The sequence below is a fragment of the Cebus imitator genome, unplaced genomic scaffold (genome assembly GCF_001604975.1).
Source record: "Cebus imitator isolate Cc_AM_T3 unplaced genomic scaffold, Cebus_imitator-1.0 Scaffold450, whole genome shotgun sequence".
Taxonomy (NCBI): domain Eukaryota; kingdom Metazoa; phylum Chordata; class Mammalia; order Primates; family Cebidae; genus Cebus; species Cebus imitator.
In genome coordinates this window covers 1,345,818-1,366,414 of record NW_016107765.1, presented here as the reverse complement: position 1 = coordinate 1,366,414, position 20,597 = coordinate 1,345,818, and the positions used below count along the sequence as shown (strand labels likewise).

The window sequence follows — 20,597 nt, the reverse complement described above, 5'->3', positions numbered from 1 at the left end:
CTGGTCTCAAACTCCTTACCTCAGGTAATCTGCCCATCTCGGCCTCCCAAAGTTGTGGATTACAGGCGTGAGCCACCACATCTGACCCAGTGTGGCTGAAGTTTTCAATAGAAATTGTTTTCTCTTTCAGTGTGGGATACCTGAGACCCCATCAGTCCTATGGAGTGCTTTACCATTTCTTTAGCTTTACCTAGGGAACCAGCTGTTCAAAAAACCAGATACTTTTCAGAGTAAAGAGGCCTCTGTTTGATTTTATCCCATAGCAGACAGTATATACCACAGTGCCCCAGGCGAACCAGAAAGTGTGGTTGCCTGTGGATAAGAGTTTTAAAACAGTACTATTTGGAGCTCTACCCACAAAAAAGGATATAGCCTTATTTAGAACAGATGGTATAGAGTAAACAAATGACATGGAGAAAACGGAACTGCTCAACTTCTATTTTGATTTTATCATCTTTATCAGGAAAAATGATCTTTAAGTTGGAAAGGGTAGAATAAACATGGTTAGCAGATATTAAAACCCAAGATAGAAGAGATAATGAGAATGGCTAAAAAATGCCTTTACATCTCCTGGGCACGGAAGGAACTTGCAGATGTGATTGCGGAACCACTTGAGATAATTTGTGTATCAAGGAGAATAGGATACTGGAAGATTGTAAATGATTTCAACAAACATGTCCCTGTGAAAGCATGGTTTAGAAACTGCAGATGAGCGAGCTTAAGTCAGTTTCTGAGGAATTCTAGAAGCAATATTAAGCAGACGTTTGTGAACATATAATAAGGCAGCAGTGAGTAATGGGAGACAGAAAGTATACTCTAAGAACAAGTCTTTTTCTTGTTTAGATGGGATCGTTCATCTGATACATGAAGGGAATGCCAGATAGAGAGTGAATATTGATTTCAGCCAGCCACTTTGAGAGTCTCTGGTGTCACAGACAAAATGGAGAAATGTGACTGGGGTGATAATACAGTTTGATGAGTTTATATTTGCTGCCACAACCATTGTTTGTGTTTATTTATTTATTTTTTTAGACAGGGTCTTACTCTGTTGCCCAGGCTAGAGTGCGTGATTATAGCACTCCTGATTATTGAACTCCTGGCCTTAAGCAATCCTTCCTCCTCAGACTCTCAAAGCTCTGGGATTACAGGTGTGAGCCACTGTGCTGGGGCGGCAACCATTTTTAAACTTGGTGATGAATGGATTGATCAACTAACTATAGCCTCTGGGACAAAATGGCCTGTTGTTTGTTTTTATAAACAAAGCTTTATTGGAACACAGTTGTGCCCATTTGTTTATGTATTGTTTATGGCTGCTTTCATGCTACAGTAGCAGAGCTGAACAGTTGCTTTGGAGACCATTTGGCCCATGAAGCGTATAATATTTGCCTTCTGGCTCTTTAACAGACAAAGTTTGCTGACCTCTGGCCTAGACAGAACACTTGTTGTCAGCCTGCTGTACATTAGAATCACCTAAAGCGTTCTTACTAATGCCCAAGCATCTTTTCTCCCTAGCCCCTCCAACTAAATCAGAATCTGAGGTTAAGCCTGGCTTTTTATTTATTTTAAGATTCCTGGGTGATTGTAATGTGAAGTCAGAGCTGGAGACCACTGGCCAGGAGGGAGGGTGCTAGTGGGGAGTGCAGCAAGGGACTGGGTCCCATCTTGTGTTTTCTATGAGGGTTAATGATGTACTGTGCAATCCAATCTCTGGATGACACAGAGGGTGAGGTGGACATGCCTATTTAGATGACAAGGTAAGAACTGTAAAATTTGTGGCCCTAAGGTAGCAAGATGATGTTGGTATAGTAAAAAATGTAAAGGCCTTCCCTTATGTACTAAAAAGACTCTTATAGAAGTATCAGGCGGTGATTTGGCCATACCCAGTGAAATGCAAGTGAAAATGAGTTAAGGGTTAACTGCACACTCAATATTAGCCAACAGTATGTGATAACCAGGAAACCCAAAATGAGACAAAACCAACAATAACAACAAAGGCAATCTCAGTCCATATTAACATAATTACAGTGAAAGCAAGGATAACATTTCTACTGTATCTGCTCAGGTAAAATCTCACCTGTTGGAGAAATGCTTTTTGCAGGTGGGAATGTAGCTGGTTCAGCTTTGGAGTGACCTGGGGTAGTGCTTCCCAAGAAACTGACCGCTATTCCCCAGAGAGCAGGGTGAGCTGCCACAGTGGGTAGTGCGCCTTGTCTCTGAGAGGTGTGCAAGGAGGGATCAGATAGCCATTTGGTAGGGATCAGAAATGAATGTTCATCTTTGGGGATTGTATTAGGATTCTCCAGGGAAATAGAGCCAATAGGATGGATGGAAAACAATATATGTAAAGCCTTATGATAAGGAATTGGCTCATATGATTATGGAGGTCGACAAGTTCCAAGATCTGCAGAATGAGTCGGCACGCTTGAGATGCAGGAGAGCCAGTGGTGTGAGTTCCAGTTCAAAGGTTGTCAGGCTTGAGACCTATGAAAAGCCAGTGTTTGAGTCCAAAAACAGGAAAAAACTGATGTTGCAGCTCAAGGCAGTCAGGCAGAAAGAGATTCCCCCTTACTCTAGAAGGGTCTGTCTTTTGGTTCTATTCAGGCTTTCAGCTAATTGGCTGGGGCCTACCCATGTTAGGGAGGGCAGCCTCCTTTACTCAGATTGAAATGTTACTTCTTTCCAGAAACAGGCAGAATAATGTTTGACTAAATGTCTGGCACCCCATGGCCCAGCCAAGATGACACATAAAATCAGCTGTCACAGTCATCTTCTAATGCAGCTTCTTCATTTTGTGGATGAGAAAACAGAGTCGCAGAGGATGTAAGTTTCCCAAGGTGCCCCCGTTTGGTCAGTGGCCAAGGTAGCTCTAGGATGATTAGGTCTCCTCAGTCCACAGCCCTGTGTTCTTCCTGCCACACTGTTTAGTAGATGTAGAGGTTGTGTTAATGACCTCTGCGGCCCTCTCCAGTCCTCAGAATTAGACTAACTGTTAAAAGAAATGGAAGATGTCATTTTTCAGAAGGAGATGCCTTAAACAGGATGGAGAACTGCAGTTCACTGGGAGTGTCGTGCTTGATTTTGAGGAGACCATCACCTAGATACAGAGGGGTCAGTGTAAACCCAGTTAATGTCCGTTGTCTTATGTACTCGGATTCTGAGCTCTTCCTTTGATACACAAACACTCTTCAGGCCCCTTCAAAGCCCCAAATACTACTTAATCCTTTAATGCTGTTGCTGTCAAGAGGATGAGGAAGAGGGATGTCAGGCAGATTTCAGGCTGGCGTGCATAATTAGGTGAGTGCAGGGCCACCATCTGAAGCTCTGTGGGGGAGTTCCCTTTGTGCTCTCTGCATATGGTCTTCTCTTGTTGCGTCAGCAGATGATTCAGCCAGAAAGATGAAGACACTCAAAGGGACACTACTTTTGGGTACGGCTCATCATAATAGGCTAAGCCCCCACCCTATGTCAAAGACGATTCTAGATGCTTCTAATACCTTATTTTTCCTGGCCTAAAAGACAACTATGCAAGCTACACATTATCGTCCCCATTCCATAAATGAGAAGACTGAGCTCTGGATGTGTTTTCTTCATGGTGGTGGAAAATGATATTGATTGACAGGTAGGTCCAGGTTTCTAATGTAATGCCCCTGTGTGTTTTCACACTCTTGGTACTGAGCTATAACATCTTGTTTTAGGAAGCAAGAATACAGTTATTAGAAGACCACTTCAGAGTCAACTTTCAGGTACTGTCAAATGGCAACATTTGAAATTCCACAGTGGCTAACACGCTGACACCCAACACAGTTCAAGTGTTGTATAAATAAAGTCAACAGGCTGACTTTTGAGTAAAACATAATTTTTCAACTGCTGCCAAGAGGAAGATAATTGATGATAAAAGGTAAACATAAATGACTTTTTGATTACCTGTTGTTTTAGATTACCTCAGCTTCTCTTCATCATTACTGCAAAGCCTTCAAAGCTATGCAAAGTAAACTCTCAGGATCAATTTCCCCCTCTCCACTTCCCCTCTTGTCACATTTCCCCACACCTTTTAACAGAAGCCCTGCTCTTGGGGAAGTCAGGAATTAGTTGCTTCACTTTCTAATTATTACAAGTGTGTTAAACAAAATCACTGATAAGAGCCTCACATGTTGCAGGTGCGCATGCCTGAGCTCATACTGGAGAAGGCGGCTGGGCTGGAGGAAGCATGAGCAGGTGCAGTGCCCTGTCCCACCGTGTCCCACCCTTCCCCTGCAGGAGTCCTCATTAGTGAATGGGCTGAGAGTGGCCTGGGCAGTGTTCTGTCTGGACATACAGATACATTATTTTTAGGCACTAAAACAGTATGATTTGGCAAATGGACCTGCCAAGTTGAATCACAATCTCCAAACCCAAGAGCATTTCCTGGGTTCCTCTGTAGCAGTTCCCTTGTTTGGGTAGGGGAGGAATGGAGACAGACCCTGGACATAGAGTGGGGACAAGGAGTGTAGGCGGTGTGAAAGTTTGCTTTAATATGGGGCTCTTATGGATCCATTTTAAGTCAGGGTAGTCCTAGAAGGCAGGATATGGTCAGCTCCAGGTAGGTCCCAAGCATACCGGGTCATTGCCCTTCCATAAATCCATGTTGTGGAAGGGATGGGATGGGGGACAAGGTAGAAGATCTGGAGCTACTTCTGCCTTTTTCTTTGTAACTCCACAATGTAAGTTTTGTGGATTTTTGAAAACACAAATAGAAATCTTAATCGTATTCTTTCTCCTATTAAATGAATTTTAATGCTGCAATTTTAAAGTGAATTGAGTGGCATAGCTGCTCATCCCTGGATTAAAGTTCTTTGGTAAAACAAATTTAATTCATACGTGAAGTACAAAATAAACAAACATGAAAATAGCACGCCAATGAGGGAAGGAAATGAAGACTTCATACAGCAGGCTCGGGTCTGTTGTCTGTTTCCTTCCTCCCCCTTCCCTCTGCAGTGCTCCTCTCAAGCCTGTGATGAACATCCTGAGGCTCTTTGAAAATCCATTTGTGTTTTTTTGTTGAATGCATCTCAGGTCTTGAAGACTCACAGGCTAGAGAAGTATTGATTGCATTTAAGGGTCCATTACTTAGGTAAACCAAATAATGTAACTGATCGTGGCTTTAATTGATCAAATCTCTCCCACAGTGTTGGAAAGATTGTAATCTAATTACTCTGGTTCCCGGTTTCTAAGGTGAAGGTTACATTTTGCTGAAACTTAGCCTACTTCAGTAACCTCTCCTTATGTGGGCTGTCCCTTCTTGAAACACACACACAATGTATGTTGTACATCTGTGAACTCAGAAGTACACACACAGGTGGACACTTATCTGTCCATGTAGAGCCCCCGTGAATTTTAATTTAGACTCTATATTGACAGTAGGTAAGAAATGTGGGCCATGCTAGTTTTTTCATCTTAACTGTTTACAGCTTGGGAAAGGGGACTAGCAAGATGCTCCTGTCTAATCAGGTTCAATACCAGCCTCTCTTGTTTCTCCTAACAAGCTTGGCCTCATCCTAATTCTTTCCTTTTCTGGAGATAGAAGATCTATTTTGAGCCTCAGAACATTGCAAGTGCAGTATGTTTGAAGACTGAGTTGAAAGCTGCTGAGCTGCTGATTTATCTGCGGATTGGCTCCCCTGTTAACTAGTTCTTCATGGAAGCGCCTCGACATCTTCCTGGGAGCTGTTGCAGGGGCTCAGCTCAGATTCTCCAGCTCTCTTTAAAAATACCCCTTTACCTCCTTTATTAGGGCTGGTCTACTCCAGAGGTTAAAATCCAGGGCTAGGTTGGCAGTGGGTGCACTTTTAAACAAAGGGGCTTGATATCTGTCCTAATCAGCAGGATAACCGCATTTAAAGAAGACTACCTGAATGACTATTTGAAGTGGAAGAAATGGGCTCTGCCATGGGGGGAAATCAGGACTCCAGTAAATAACTTCCCTAGCATTCCTAAAAATGACATAGGGTGCTGGAAAGCTTTATGTCAGTCATGGGGATTAGCGGAGAGCATGTTGGGCAGTTTCTCTGTCTGGGTAGGGGAGGATGGGAGACAGGAAACCTGGAATGTGGCATTCTTCTGGCAGGTCTTCTTTCGGCAGGACTGTTTCCTTGTTGGCTGTTACTCTACATTAGTCAACAGCAGCATCCCCAGAAGAGGTTGTCAGCATCAGCTGCTGCGTGGAAATTGGTGCGTCAGTCAAGCCTATCTGCATCTGCAGGAGCAGTGTGGAAATGTGAAGCAGGGACTGCTGGGAGATGAGGGGTAATGATCTGCCCTTTAGGGTGCTTGGGGATTTCTTTTGGTCAGACAAAATCCTACATGCACTGACATTTACTTTCCTTTAAGAAAGTATGTTTTTACAAGTACACAGTGCCTGGTAGTAGACCTTATAAAGGATCTTAAAATTGAAACACTCTGCAGATACAGCTTTTCTAGACAACAAGTACAAGAACTCTCACCTAAGCTGGTAAGATGCATGTGTCTTTTTACAAGAAACATCTTGGCTGCTCTGTGGCATGGATTCTTTCTGGGATTTAAGAACAGGAATACTCAGTCCAGGGGTTTAAGACTACAGTGAGCTATGATTGTGCTACTGCACTCTAGTCTGGGTTACAGAGAAGACCCTATCCCAAAAATAAAAAATAAGTAAAATAAAACATAAGATGTTTATGTGACAGTGTGAAGAATGTGTTTCATGGGAATGTTGTTACTAAATATTTTGAGAGACAGCCATGAAGCCATTTGCACGCGTAACTGCGATTTTTTTTTTCCAAGGTAGAGTATTACTCTGTCGCCCAGGCTAGAGCGCAATAGCATGATTTTGGCTCATTGCAACCTCTACCTCCTGGGTTCAAGTGATTTTCCTGCCTCAGCCTCCTATGTAGCTGGGAGTATAGACATGTGCCATCATGCCCCACTAATTTTTGTATTTTTTGTAGAGACGGGGGTTCACCATGTTGGCTAGGCTGACCTGGAACTCCTGACCTTGTGATTTGCCCACATCAGCCTACCAAAGTGCTGGGATTACAGGCATGAGCCATCAAGCCCAGCCACATAACAGCCATTTTAATGTGTTTAACATTAGTGCTAGAAAGCTTACATTCAGAGTAGGGCAGTAATGTTTCTTAAAGGTTGGGTGTAAGATGTTGTATGAGGAGTACTCTTAGTTTGGCCTCCCCCTCTGCTCATTGGATTATTTATATTTTCCTAACTCTGATTTTTAAAAATTTCAAGTATATAAAAATGTTGAAAAACATGTTGCCATGGAGATGGGGGAATACTCATTACCCCTATTCACTAGCCATTCTGCCATATTTGCTTGATACTTACTTTATTTTCTGAACATTTGAAAGACTCTTCAGGTCATGACAATTCATCCCTAAACATTTCTAGTTTAACTCCTAAGACTTATTCTTTTTTTTTTTTTTTAAGTAGAAATGGGGTTTCACCATGTTGGCCTGAATGGTCTCGATCTCTTGACCTTGTGATCCACCCCCCTTGGCCTCCCAAAGTGCTGAGGTTACAGGTGCTGAGGTTACAGGTGTGAGCCACCATACCTGGCCAAGACTTGTTTATTCTTTTACACAGTCTATTGCCATTAAAACATCAGGAAATTTTAACCTCAATATAATAATATCTAGTGGTCAATCCATATTAAAATCTCCCAAATTGTCTTAGTAATTTTTCTTATGGCCATTATTTTCTGAACTCTGAAGTCTAGCCAGAGATCACACATGATGTTTAGTTGTCACGTTCCTTAAGCGTCGTTTTAAATCTGTAATAGTCCTCCAGCTTTTTCAAGTCTTTTTGTGACATGTAGCATCTTGAAAAGTCCAGGCTAGTTCTTGCGGAATGTCCCCCAATCCCAAATTTTTCCCCCTGTAAGATGCGAGGATATCCCATCGGGACAGAGTGACCTTCCCCTGTGGCACCACAGGAAGTACACGGTGTAAGTCTGTCCCTTTTGTGGTGATGTGTGGTCACGTGAATAAGGCGGTGGCCACTAGATTTCTCTGTGCTATCAGGTTCTGTCTTCCTTTTGTGGTTAAGGGGCTTGTGGGGTGATCTTTTGAGACTGGCAAACATCCTATTCCTAGCAGTCTTTCCCAGAATGATCTTTGCCTGAATTGGTTATTGCTTTGGTAGTTACTGTGCCGCAATATTTAACAAAAACAAAAGGCAGTTGTACTTTGGAAGCCAGAGAAATGACTCCAGAGAGGAAGAAAGCCACATCTTTTTAAATTTAATAAAACAATTTGCTTTTTATATATTAAAGTAAGACTTTTAAATTTGTAAGTGTACATATCAATGGGATTTGATAAAGTAGGATTTGAAATTTATAAGTGTGAATATCAATAAAGAAATTCTATAATTTTAGTTATAGATTTTTAAAGGTTGTACTTATACATTTCTACATTTTGCACACCGTATCTTAAAATTTGCATTAAAAATTTCCAGAGCTGAATTCTTGTTATTTGTTACTCTAGAGCTGAATTCTTGTTAATTATTTTGAGTTATTAATTATTTTGGTAATTATTGCAGTATTTGGAACAAAAACGGGAAATGCTCTAAACTCATGAGTGAAAGATTTCCATGTAGATATCTCTCTGTAGAAATATCATCCAAGGAATTTATGAAACACTGAAAGAATCTGTTGTATTTTGTAAGCAGTACTCATTTGAGAAATTGCTCTTGATAAATAGGTTTCACTAATTAAATCATACACTTCTATAGTACATTACATATAAAACTAGACTAGGAAATAAATATAATTAAAGTAAACATGCCCTTCTAATTAGTAATTGTTTCTGCCATTTTAAGCAAATTTGAGTCACAGAGAGCTGCTCCACTATAAACCTAATAATGAAGCTTGTGATAACAGGTGTAAATTAACACAATGGAAAACATTTACACTGTAACATGCTAAATTAAAAATGACATTAACAAGTCCCATTTTCAAATTCTCTATAATTAACATTTGTTCAACCCAGAGATGAGTAAGTGCAGTACCACAGTAAACGTCTTTATTTATAGCTTGGGATATTTGTTAGGCGTTATCTTTGTTAGATTGTAAACAACAGAGATGCATTCCTTCTTAAATATGTCATGTTTATATAATCTTAGACAGTTCTGACAAAGGGTAAGACGTGATATTTATTGGTGCTGTTATTGTGGGTATTCTGCAGGTATGCCACCAGAACAGCTTTGATTGGGCTTGACATGAAATATCGAGAGTGGGTTGAGAATGGAGATACGCAGGTACAGCGGCAGTAACATCTACAACATGATGAAATATTAGGATTCCCTCGAGTGTTCCCCTCATTGCACATATGTGCTTCTAAGTGCCTTGAATCAGTGTTTGTTTCTGCAAATAAATATTATCTTAAAGGCTTTCTTTTATGGTGCTAGTTAATATAAGCTAGAAAGCAGAGAACAGAGGAAACAGCTTTGTAGTGTAATTTGTCACAGAGGACATGATGCTTAACTCCTTACAGAGAATTTCATCAGTACACTAATGGGTGAATAAGAAACTGAAGCATTACTGCATTGCTAAACATTGGCTTAGAGCTAATTGTTGACTTTCCTTAACTCAAGATTTTAATCACTTTAATTGTATCTTTTTAAAAAAAAAATTGTTGAGAATACGTACTATGGATTATTTTTTTGAATAATTAAAAATGTTTTGAAGTTGTATTTAGATTGTTTGGAGTTTATCCTCATGGTGGAGGTTGGTAATGTGATAAGGACAGGTCTGTGTTGTGCCCTTGAGAGTGGTAAGACTCAGCATTTACTGAGTTCTGGAGCTCACAGTCCCCTTGGGGAGATAGAAAAGTAAATCAGTGATTGCATTCATCTTCTGTCACCACTGTGAGAGAGCCAAGGAACAAAGGGAAGGACTGTCTAAATAATGGAATAATGTAGTAGTGACAAATATTATAAGAAGTTCAATGTTTTAAATAAAGTACATTGAGCACACGTTAAAGGAAGAGTTACTAGTCTGCGGGGCATGTGGCTCAGCATTGCTCAAGAGTACTTTTAGTGATGGTGGAGAGGCCCTAGATCTGAGCCGAGCCGTCCAGCACGGGTGCCACTGGCTCCACTGGCTGTTGAGACTGAGAAACTGAGCTTATCATTTAACTTAATTTTAATGAATTTACATTCAAATGCCATATGTGGTTAGTGTCTGTTGTAGTGAAAAGTGTAGATCTATATTTTTAAAGTCTTACGCTTAAAATCATTATTTCAAGATTTTTTTTTCTTTGCTGTTAAGAGAAGTCATAGATTCGTTTTCATCCTGAGAAATTCTATTCTGAAATAGTTTCAAACCCACTGAGTTTAGACAGTTGAAGTTTCTTTGTCAAGGTTTCAGTGTGATGAAATAAAGGCACTTAGTTGTGTCTCTGACTGCAGGCAGGTTCCTGCCCTCACTTTTCCATAGCCGTCAGTCAAGGGGGATGGTGCCTGCTCAAGATGCCTGGCTGAGAGTGTGTGGGCGTCTGGTTGGAGCCCTGCTTTTATATATTCATATATTTTATTTAGCTTTGACCAAAAAGTGAACATAAAAACTGAGTCATGGCAATGAAAACTAACAGATAATTTATATAAAATAAATCTTGATATGACTAACATTAATTTATTTAAAATAAATCTTGATATGACTAACATTGGTCGAACATGACATGTGATATTTTACTCCTTAGAAGCCCCATGTGAGGTAAATAGAATCCTTCCCTCACATTTTCTAGATGGGAAACTGGAAGTGCCAGGAAATGAAGTGAGGGAACTCAGCAGCAAGAGGACCTAGACTGCAGCCCAGTCCGACAGTGCCAGTTGAAACCTAGTTTTCCAACGAGGACCGCTTTCCTGTCCCTTCCTCTCCTCTTTTTCCTGCAGCTTAACACCTACCACTTAATTGAATATTTACTCAAGAGGCATTGTAGGTTAATGGTTTGAGAACGTGGACTCTGGCATCAGATTTCTTGGTTTGAATCCTGTTGTTACCGCTGGCTAGCTCTGGGGTTGGACACATTAGTGGACCTCTCTTGTGCCTCATTCCATTTGTGTGTGTAGCACTATACAGTAGGTATAAGATAATGTAACCGTTAGCCGTTGTCAGGATCATTGTCTGCACCAGCTAAGTACATGCCTTGCATGCATTATTAATTCTGTTATCCCTGTTTTACAGATCAAGAAAGGTTTTCTTTTGAAAGTTGAGTTACTTGCCTTAGATCATGTGATCAGCGGGTGGTAGACTATCCTTGGAACCCAGGAGTGTGTGCTGTTGACCCTTGAACCGCTTAGGGCCTGGAGGTACCAACCCTCATGCAGTCAAAAATTCACATAGAACTTTTGACTTCCCAAAGGCTCAACTACGAATATTTTCATGTTGACTGGAACCCTTACCGATAACATAAACAGTTGATTAACACATATTTTGTATGTTATGTGTATTATATAATATGTACTGTATAATATATGATAGATATTATTCTTACAATAAAGTAAGCTAGAGAAAAAATGTTATTAAGAAAATCGTAAGCAAAATAAAATATGTTTACTATTCATTAAGTGGAAGTAAATCATCTTAGAGGTCTTCATCCTTTCTGTCTTCCCATGGAGCATATTGGCTGAAGAGGAGGAAGAAGAGGAAGGGTTGGCCTTGCTGTCTCAGGACTGGCAGAGGTGGGAAAGATGGAGGGAGGGGAAAGGGAGGCAGGAGAGGCAGGCACATTTACTGTAATTTTTATCGAAAAAAATCTGCATATAAGTGGACCCGTTGGAGTTTTTAAAACCCGTGTTGTTTAAGGATCAGCTGTATTTTTGAAAGCTTTCACTTAAAATAATAAATATTCATTGATTCCCTTAAGGGGGAAGATTTGAGGCAGTTCTTAGCGGAGTATCTGACATAGGGTGAGAACTCAAGTCATGGCAGCTGCTGTTCTTATTAAGAAGTACATTTATCTGCAGTTGGTTGGCTGTTTTCTGTGCCTCTTAGAGGCAGAGCAAGAATACAGGAGTGCTGGTGAATATTGGACTGTTGCAGTGGGTAGTAACTGTGGCACTCAGCTGCTCCCAAGCTCATTTTCGTAGTCTTCTGAGTGACCTCCCAGTCTTCTCTGACTACCACTGGTCACTTGATTAAAGAAAACAGCCGGCTCCTCACTCTCCTCGCCTTCCCCACCTCCGTTGCCATGGCCAATCCCCCTCCCCTTCCTTTTGCTTCCCTTCCTGGCCAGCCACATCCCTGAGTTTCACTAGGGAGGCTAGGTAGCTGAGGAGGTGCTTCTGAGCCTCTCTTGGTAAGGTTGGAAATGATGCCCTGGGCGGAGGCTCTTCTTCCCAAAGCAGATTGCTGTCTTGTCCATGTCCCCCAAGCTTGTTCCTGTCTTTCTCTCTACATCTGTTTCCCTGCTTGAGACAGTGGTCTGACTTGCTGGACAGCGAGGCAGCTGTGGAGTATCCCCTGTGTTTAGAAACAGTACTGTCCGTTGAGAGGCCCCATCAGACATCCCTCATATTTGGTGGGGACTCTTTCAATGGACAGTACTGTTTCATTTTTCTTTGGCATATCTATGGATTATTTTAAAGACTATAAACCTGTTAATTACTCCAAAGTAAATCTCAGAGGTCCACCTGGGGCCATTGATATGTTTACTATATTGAAGGCTCAGTTGATTGCCATGCCGATCATTCATTGGCAAGTGAACGGGCAAGCATCCGTCCAGCCATGCCGATCATTCATTGACAAGTGAACTGGAAAGCATCCGAAGGAAAAAAGTGTGATAGTATGCCTTTCTATATATTGCCCAGGGAAGTTTATTTTATTTTTAGCTGTTGGCTACTGCAGTGGGACAGGAAAGTTAACTTAGCTGTTGAGAATGAAAAACAGCTTGAAAAAAAAGACATTGAGGTTCATTGCACTCCATGACTTGGGTAGACAGTTGAAAGGGGGTGGTGAGAAGGAGTTATTCTGAATACATGCAGTGTTTTCATTTAGAGATGCAGAGGTTTTCTCTTTATTTGTATCTTAGTGGACGATGACAGTTGAAAACAGAAGGAGCCACTTCCCTCAAAACATGTAGCTGTGCATGAATACATGGGGTGAGCTGTTTTCCATGAGAGGGGATCCTGCTTGGTGCTGAAAGGATAGAATGCAGGATGCAGGTCCTGCCCTTCAGGTATCCCTGGTGTAACTGAGAACCATGCCATCCTGAAGTAGGGTAAAGTGCAGAAGAGGTCAAGACAGCGGCACGCCACACTCACAACTCCTCCATGTGTTCATTCCTGGCTCCGTGGGTAGATCGGCTGGGAAGGAAACTGCCGAGGTGAGCTCTAATTACCAGAGATGGAGATGCTCAGGTGCAAGCTGCCTAATTACAAAAGCCCAGAACACACATGCTCTCAGGGGGCCCACCAGGGTTAAAGAGACTAAAAAAATAATTTTGGCTGCGAATTTAAATGAAGATGAACACCACGAGGAACTTTGTATGCAGAAATGGAGTCCTGGCTTTCTCAAAAAAATAAAAACACTAATGCCTCAACAACAACTACAACAGAACCCCTTTGAGTTTATTATTGCAAGCCAGGTCATGCCAGTTTCACAAGAGTTTGTGAAAATGGATGCACATGAATAGAGCCTTTTAAAAGCTCAGGATTAAGGAGAAAGATTTCACAGTTGATAGTTTGGTAGATGGCAGTCATAAAACAATTGCTCTTTGTTGTATGTATTGATTAAAAAAAGTTTTATTTTCTAATGTCTTGCATTATGAAACTTTTTTTAATGCAGCAATTTTTTATCTATGTTCAATTTCTTAGAAGATAAAAATTTCAAGTGCAGTGAAACTATTTTGCATCTTTTTCGGTATTATAGTCTCCCCATGTGTGGAATTCATTTTGCATGGCCTCAGACCAAATATTTCCAAGCCCTGTCCTTATATATAGCAAAGACATGTATTTTGCTCATGCCTTCAAGCCTGGGAGTAACACAGTTTTGCTGTCAGAAGAAGATGGTTGCTGAGGCAAGTGGGAACAGGCATCCTGCACCATGCCGTCCCACCTGCCCTTCCCGATTGGAGCTGAGGCCACAGTTTTTTTCACCGCCAAATTGATATGCTTTTGAACGAAGCATCTGGTTCTTTGGCAGCTCCACAGGAGTAATCTTGGTCGTTGGAGAGTTTCTCCTGCATCTATCACATAGTTTTGTTATCGAAAGGGTTCCTGGCATTTTCATGTTCCAGTTTCTGGGCATAGGAATGTGAAAAAGCTGAAGTCTGTTTGCACTTGCAAAGCCTCTTTGAAATTTGTAGGCCTAAAAAAAAAATTCTCTGTGTTAAAAAAAAAATTCTTCTGGAGTTGTATCTTACCTGCATCCATGGATGATTTTTCAACTATTTAAGTTTCATACTCATGTATCTGGTATTTATTCCAAGAGAGAAACATCAGTAAGACTTATAGACAAGTAGTCTTTAAAAGTATTCATTAAGAAAGCTAAAATAACATTTTAACGTTTTCTTAGTTTAAGAATTGCAAAATTCAGCAGTATTTATTGAGCGACTCTGATGTTCTAGGCATTTAGGTGCCATACTATGGACCATGTTAGAAAGTTCATAAAGTTCCTCATTCTCAAATCTCAGAGAGCTTTCCTAGCCTAGGTCATTAGCATTTCCAAATGACTTGTCTTGACTTAATAATTTATTCACATTTGATATATTCAACTAACTTTGATTCCTTAATCATAATTCAGTATGCAGCTGTTAATGATTTTTCTGTGTTTTGTGGCTATTTGTCCACTTGTTTCTCAAGTATTAGCTCTAAGCAGGTGGGCTACCATGTCTTTAACTTGCTTTAGCCACCTTCTGGCACAGCATTCATCTATGTAACAAACACTTATCGTAGACCTATTGTGTGCCAGACACAGTTGTAGACCCTACAGTGGAAGCAAACTACTTTCTTGTTGGAGCTTATATTTTTGTGGTCCAAATAATCAGAAAAAAAAAAAAAAACTAATATATTTCTGATTGCAGTATACTTATGCTCTAGAGAAAATGAAGTGAGTGCTGGGAGCATAATGGTGATTGCAGGTGAAAGGCAGCACTCATGGGGTGGCTGTGGAGGGCCTTCTGTGGGGTGACATTTGACCTGAGATCGGAGAGTTAACTACTACACAGACGTTTTGGGAGAAAGCCTTTCAAACAAAGAAAATAGCGGGGACAAGGACCTTTCTCTTAGCTCTTTCAAGGGACAAAGAACAAAGGAAGAAGGCCAGTGTGGCAGGGCAGAATGAGTGATGGTGGGGCTGCGCCGGGGGCTGGAGAGGTTGGGATGGAGTGGGGGTGGTAGGGATGGGCTCAGAGAACCTTGGAGGTGAGGTGAGGATGTGAGGGGTTGGATGTTGGATAAACGTTTATACTAAATGCATAGGGAAGCCATGTAGGGTTTAAAGCCAGGGGAAATATGATTTTATTAATGATACAGGTTTATTAAATAAACACCATTATTATAGTAGTATTGAAAGTCTGTATGTAATTACATACAATAATAGCCTGTGTACTTGTGAAGATGCAAATATCTCTTCTATATGTTTGGTTGAAAGCTAAAAGAAATGTTTTACACAAAATGAGTCAATGAATTCTATCTCTCTCAGTTTCTAACAGTTTAATATTCATCATCTGGAGAAGATATTTGCAGTTTTATCTATGTGTGGGCATAAATTGTTCATCCGAGTAGGGCATGCCAATTTTACCTGAGGTCTCGTCTTAATTTTGATTGTATATCCCTTGTGGCTACATGTCAAAATATGACATATCAGCATTAGGCCAACCTGTATTTAATGACTAGGAAACCGTGGAATTTATATGATTTGGGGGCACGTGGGGGCTTTTCTAATGCCGATTCCAAGGATAAGTGGCATAGAAGTTATTTGATTAATTGGACAAGCATGAACTCTAGCTCAGCTTCCTGCATGTCATCTGAACACAAAACACTGAAGATTAGGTGACTTAGTACTCCAGAATTAAAATCATGATATTTCTTTTCCTGTTAACAGACTATTTTGCTTAGCATTACACTGTCTTTTAGGCAAGCATTCACTGTGCCCCTGCATATGTAATCTTTACTCACGAGTGAGGAATTTTCCAAGGTATATGTTGAAAACACTGCTTCCTGAAGTCCAGCTGTGGTTGAAGCCATACCTTTGCAATGAGGTCCGTTTAGTAGCTTCCATGTGAACCCATCTATCACTTGAGTGGAGCTAGAGAGTGTCATATGCTCACAAGGCTCTTAGTAAACTCCTTTGCTGAGATGTTATTTGTAGAGCCATCAGTCACACACAGATCTCATCCTTGTGAAGTTATTCATTTGTGCATGGGTTTTAGCTCTGCATTGGCTTGCTTGGGAAGACCCAGAGACCTGGATCATGGCTTAATTTTCATGGTGATGAAACAGAGGCAGTAACCTGATGATGGCTTGACTTTGAGCCCCAGTGTCACCTGACCCACTGGGATGATATGCATCATGGCCTCCTTGGAGGGTGCAGCCAAGTGGGGCTGTCTTCTCTAAGAGATCTGTCTTCTTGCTGCTCAGCGTCACTTCCCAGCCAGTCTAAAACACCGCCGCCTCCCCAAGCCCTAAAGCTGTGTTTTCTAATACTGCTTTCACTTGTGATAGTCCATGAAAAAAATCTTTGAAAGAAATAGCAAGCCTGTCGGTAGCAGCGGAATGAAGCAGGTGTGCCAGAGCCCTGGTTCTGCCTTGCTCTCATAGGCGGGTGACCTGACATCATCTCTGGTCGTTGCATCAACATCCTGCACTCATCAGGAGTTCATGGTGGCCCTCTGATAAAAAAAAAAAAAGAAAAAAAAAACCAGGACATTTTCGTTTCTCTTAATGCTAATGATTAGAAAAGGGACCCATGATCTTGTTTTCCCTCTGCCTCTTACTGAGAAGAGGGTGGTCTCCAGGAACATTTGGAGCCTTTGAAACCCAAATGATGTATATTGGCTGAATTAGTAAAATAATTGCATCTCAGCTGGTTGGAACTCTTTCCTGGAGCAAAGTAGTGCTGCAGTTATTGGGTTGGAGGTCTCTCTTTGTGTGGAATACTTTTTAGGGACTCAGGAGAGATAGATGGAATTCCAAATAAAGTGTCACATTTTCTTTCAGGAAGGAGATTACAGTCTAACAGGGTAGATTATAAGCAATATTTGTCATATTAATAACACTGGCCAAGGAGGGGAGGCTTCTTGTGAAAGAGCGTGAAGGGTCGAGAAAAGGGGGCAAAGGTATGGGTCATTCAGGTTGATGAAATTCCAGTTAGGAAGCATGGCACACACAGTTATTGGGTTTGCAGTGGTCCTTAGTGCTGAGGCAGAAGATTGCAAGACCAAGGTAGTGAGTCTGCATTGGAGATTTACAAGAGAGAACAGGCAGTTGGTATGGTCCGTGACGGTATGGTTGCTGCACTTTGGCCTTCCTGTGGAGTTCTCCTGCAGGCCCTGCAGATTTTGGTGTATCCCGGGGTGGGAGGCTCCGGCTCTGCCTGCTACCGCTGCCCTCTTGGAGCTAAAAGATACCTACTTACAGGTAACATTGTGAAACTAAAAGAATTTCAGCATAAGAAAGTGGCTGTTGCATGTAATCTTCCTGGCACTAAAGAAACCTATTTTAGAAACTTGGAAGAGAAACTGACCCAGAACAAGCTCATCTTGAAGGGGGAGTTGATAACCTTACTTCATTTGTGTGAGTCCCGGGACCATGTGGAGCTGGCTAAAAATGTCATTTACAGGTACCATGCAGAGAACAGAAATATCACTATGGGGGAGTTTAAGTTCGGACCACTTTTCATGAGGCTGTGTTACGAGTTGGATCTTGAGGAATCTGCAGTGGAGCTCATGAAAGACCAGCATTTGCAAGGTTTCTTCTCAGACTCCACATCATTCAGCATTTTGATGGATATGTTATTTATCAAAGGCAAATATAAAAGTGCTTTGGAAGTATTGGTAGAAATGAAAAACCAAGATGTGAAGTTCACCATAGATACCTATGTTCTTGCTTTTGCAATTTGCTACAAACTGAATAGCCCTGAGTCTTTTAAAATCTGTACTACATTAAGAGAAGAAGCCCTACTCAAAGGAGAAATTCTCCCCAGGAGAGCATCCTGTTTCGCTGTGGCATTAGCTCTGAATCAGAATGAGGTGGCAAAAGCCATGTCCATTTTTTCCTCAAATCATGAATCCAGAAAGCATAACCTGCACTAATTTAAATATTATACTCCATATGCAGTTAAATATGTTGGAAAACGTGATAGAGATACTAAAAAATGCTATAGAAGGAAATTTATCAAAATACGTGAAGAGACAGGTGTTCTCAGAGAAAGTGAAAATATAAGTAATCAGAAGAGAATGACTGCTACATTGACAGCCTCTGGCCCCTTGCCCTATTTACCCATCATGACTATGGATGCACCACTCATGCCAGCCTCTCCAGTTGTGCACTAGATCCCATCCCCTCTGACCCACTCCACAGCGTCAGTCCAGAAGTTGACTCACTCTTTTGGGCATCATCAATATCCCCGTCCCTGTGGGTCATTCTTGTCAGCAGACATTAGGATATAGTATCTCTCATCTTAAAAAAGAAAAAGAGTCTCCTGTACAAGTGAAAAGACAGACCATGTGTGTAGATAAGAAGACCTAGCCTCATGAAAACTGTTTTTTTGAAGTTACTTTGATAATGTAACATGAAAATATCACTTTTTTTTTGTAGTTACAGGTTGGATGAAAAAACAAACAAGATTATCTAGAAAAACCCTGTGAAAGAGGGGCAGTAAGCGTTGCTAGATCTAGCAGATATCAAAGCATGTTAAAGTTTCTATAATTCAAACTGTGGCTTAGGTCACGAATAGGGCAGCTAATGGGACAGAATAGAAAGTCCAGATACAGACAAATCACAGATACAAATTTAGTGTAACATAAAGGCAAAGGCAAGCATCTCAAATCAATCTAAATGGATAGACTGGTAAGGAGTACTAGGATAAGTAGGGAGCCAATAGAAAAAGATACACTTGTATATGTTTTTATACCACAAACCAGGATACATTCCAAGTGGATGATAATTTAAATTTTTTAATTGAAACATACAAGTAGGAGATATAAACATTAGTGGATTCTTTAATGTCCTGGAAGTGAAAAAACTTATCTTTCAATCAAAATCCAAATCAATTAAAGAAGTGATAAATTTGACTAAATAAAAATGTTGAAACCTTTTTTGTGTGTGGCAAAAACTCCATAAGCAAAGTCAAGAGGTAAATAACAAACTAGAAGAGAGTACTTTCAGTTTTTAATCATACTGACAAAAGGATAACTAACTCTAATATTTAAAGAGCTCTTTTTGGGGCCAGTCGCAGTGGCTCACGCCTGTAATCCCAGCACTCTGGGAGGCCGAAGTAGGCGGATCACAAGATCAGGGAGACCATCGTGGCCAACACGGTGAAACCCCGTCTCTACTAAAAATACAAAAATTAGTCGGGCGAGGTGGCGCGTGCCTGCAGTCCCAGCTACTTGGGAGGCTGAGGCAGGAGATTTACTTAAACCCAGGAGCTGAGACATGCCATTGCAGCCTGGCAACCGAGTTAGACTCCGTCTCTGAAAAAAAAGAGCTCTTTTTGAAAATTGTGAGAAAAGATCCAACAACGCTAAAGAAAAATGGGAAAGAGATGTGGACGGAACTTACTAAAAATGAATTGTGAATGGCCCTTAAACATTTGAAAAGATTCTCTTGCCCATATCAAGAGAAATGCAAAATAAAACTGCTTTATGATCTTTCTTGTGAGTAGAAATCTGCAAGTTTGCCAGCCTGTTTGGTTGTTGAGGCTCTGAGGAAATGGGCACTATCATCCGATGCTGCTAGAGGGAAAACAGATTGGTATACCCTGTGCAGAGGCATTTGGCAGTATCTCACAAACAAATAATTTCACCCCTTGACTCAATCGTCCCACTTGGAATATATTCCAAAAATATACCGGCAAATACAAGGAAGTTGTATGTACAAGGCTATTTGTTGCAGGCCAATTTCTAATAACAGCAGACTAGAAAAAAGCCCAAATTTCCATCAGTAAAGGACTAGTTGTACAAATTAGGGTCTGTTCATACAAAGGACTGCTATGTAACCCAAAGGAAGTGAGGAACGGCTATATCATATACTGCTATGGATCACCATTTATATGGATCACTTAAATATGTTTTTAAGTGACAAAAGCAAGATGCAAATGAGTGTGTGTGGTATGCCTTAAGAAAGCGGTACCATATATTTATATATATTTAGGGTTTTGAAAAACACTATGGATGAAAAACCCAAAATTTAAGTGGTTATGTTGGTTTCTTTTTCAGATCATTTTTTGTATAGAAACACTGCTGATTTTTGTATGTTCATTTTGTAACCTGCAGCTTTACTGAATTGATTTATCAGTTCTAAAGGTTTTTTAGTTGTCTTTAGGAACTACAGTTAATTATAATGCATATTTCAAAAATGCCAAAGGAGTAGATTTTTAATGTTTCACTGCAGAAAAAGATACATTGTAGGTG

At 40.8% G+C, this 20,597-nt stretch overlaps 2 protein-coding genes across 2 annotated transcripts in view; both read left to right on the top strand.

The window, feature by feature from the left end:
* LOC108291359 (AF4/FMR2 family member 3-like) overlaps positions 1-20,597 on the top strand; it is a 268,753-nt gene that overhangs the window by 48,358 nt on the left and 199,798 nt on the right. The window lies entirely within an intron of this gene.
* Positions 15,464-18,390, top strand: LOC119468584 (pentatricopeptide repeat-containing protein 2, mitochondrial-like). The gene has a single exon (XM_037732500.1). The coding sequence runs from the start codon at positions 17,454-17,456 to the stop codon at positions 18,273-18,275; it is 822 nt and encodes a 273-aa protein (XP_037588428.1). The 5' UTR covers positions 15,464-17,453; the 3' UTR covers positions 18,276-18,390.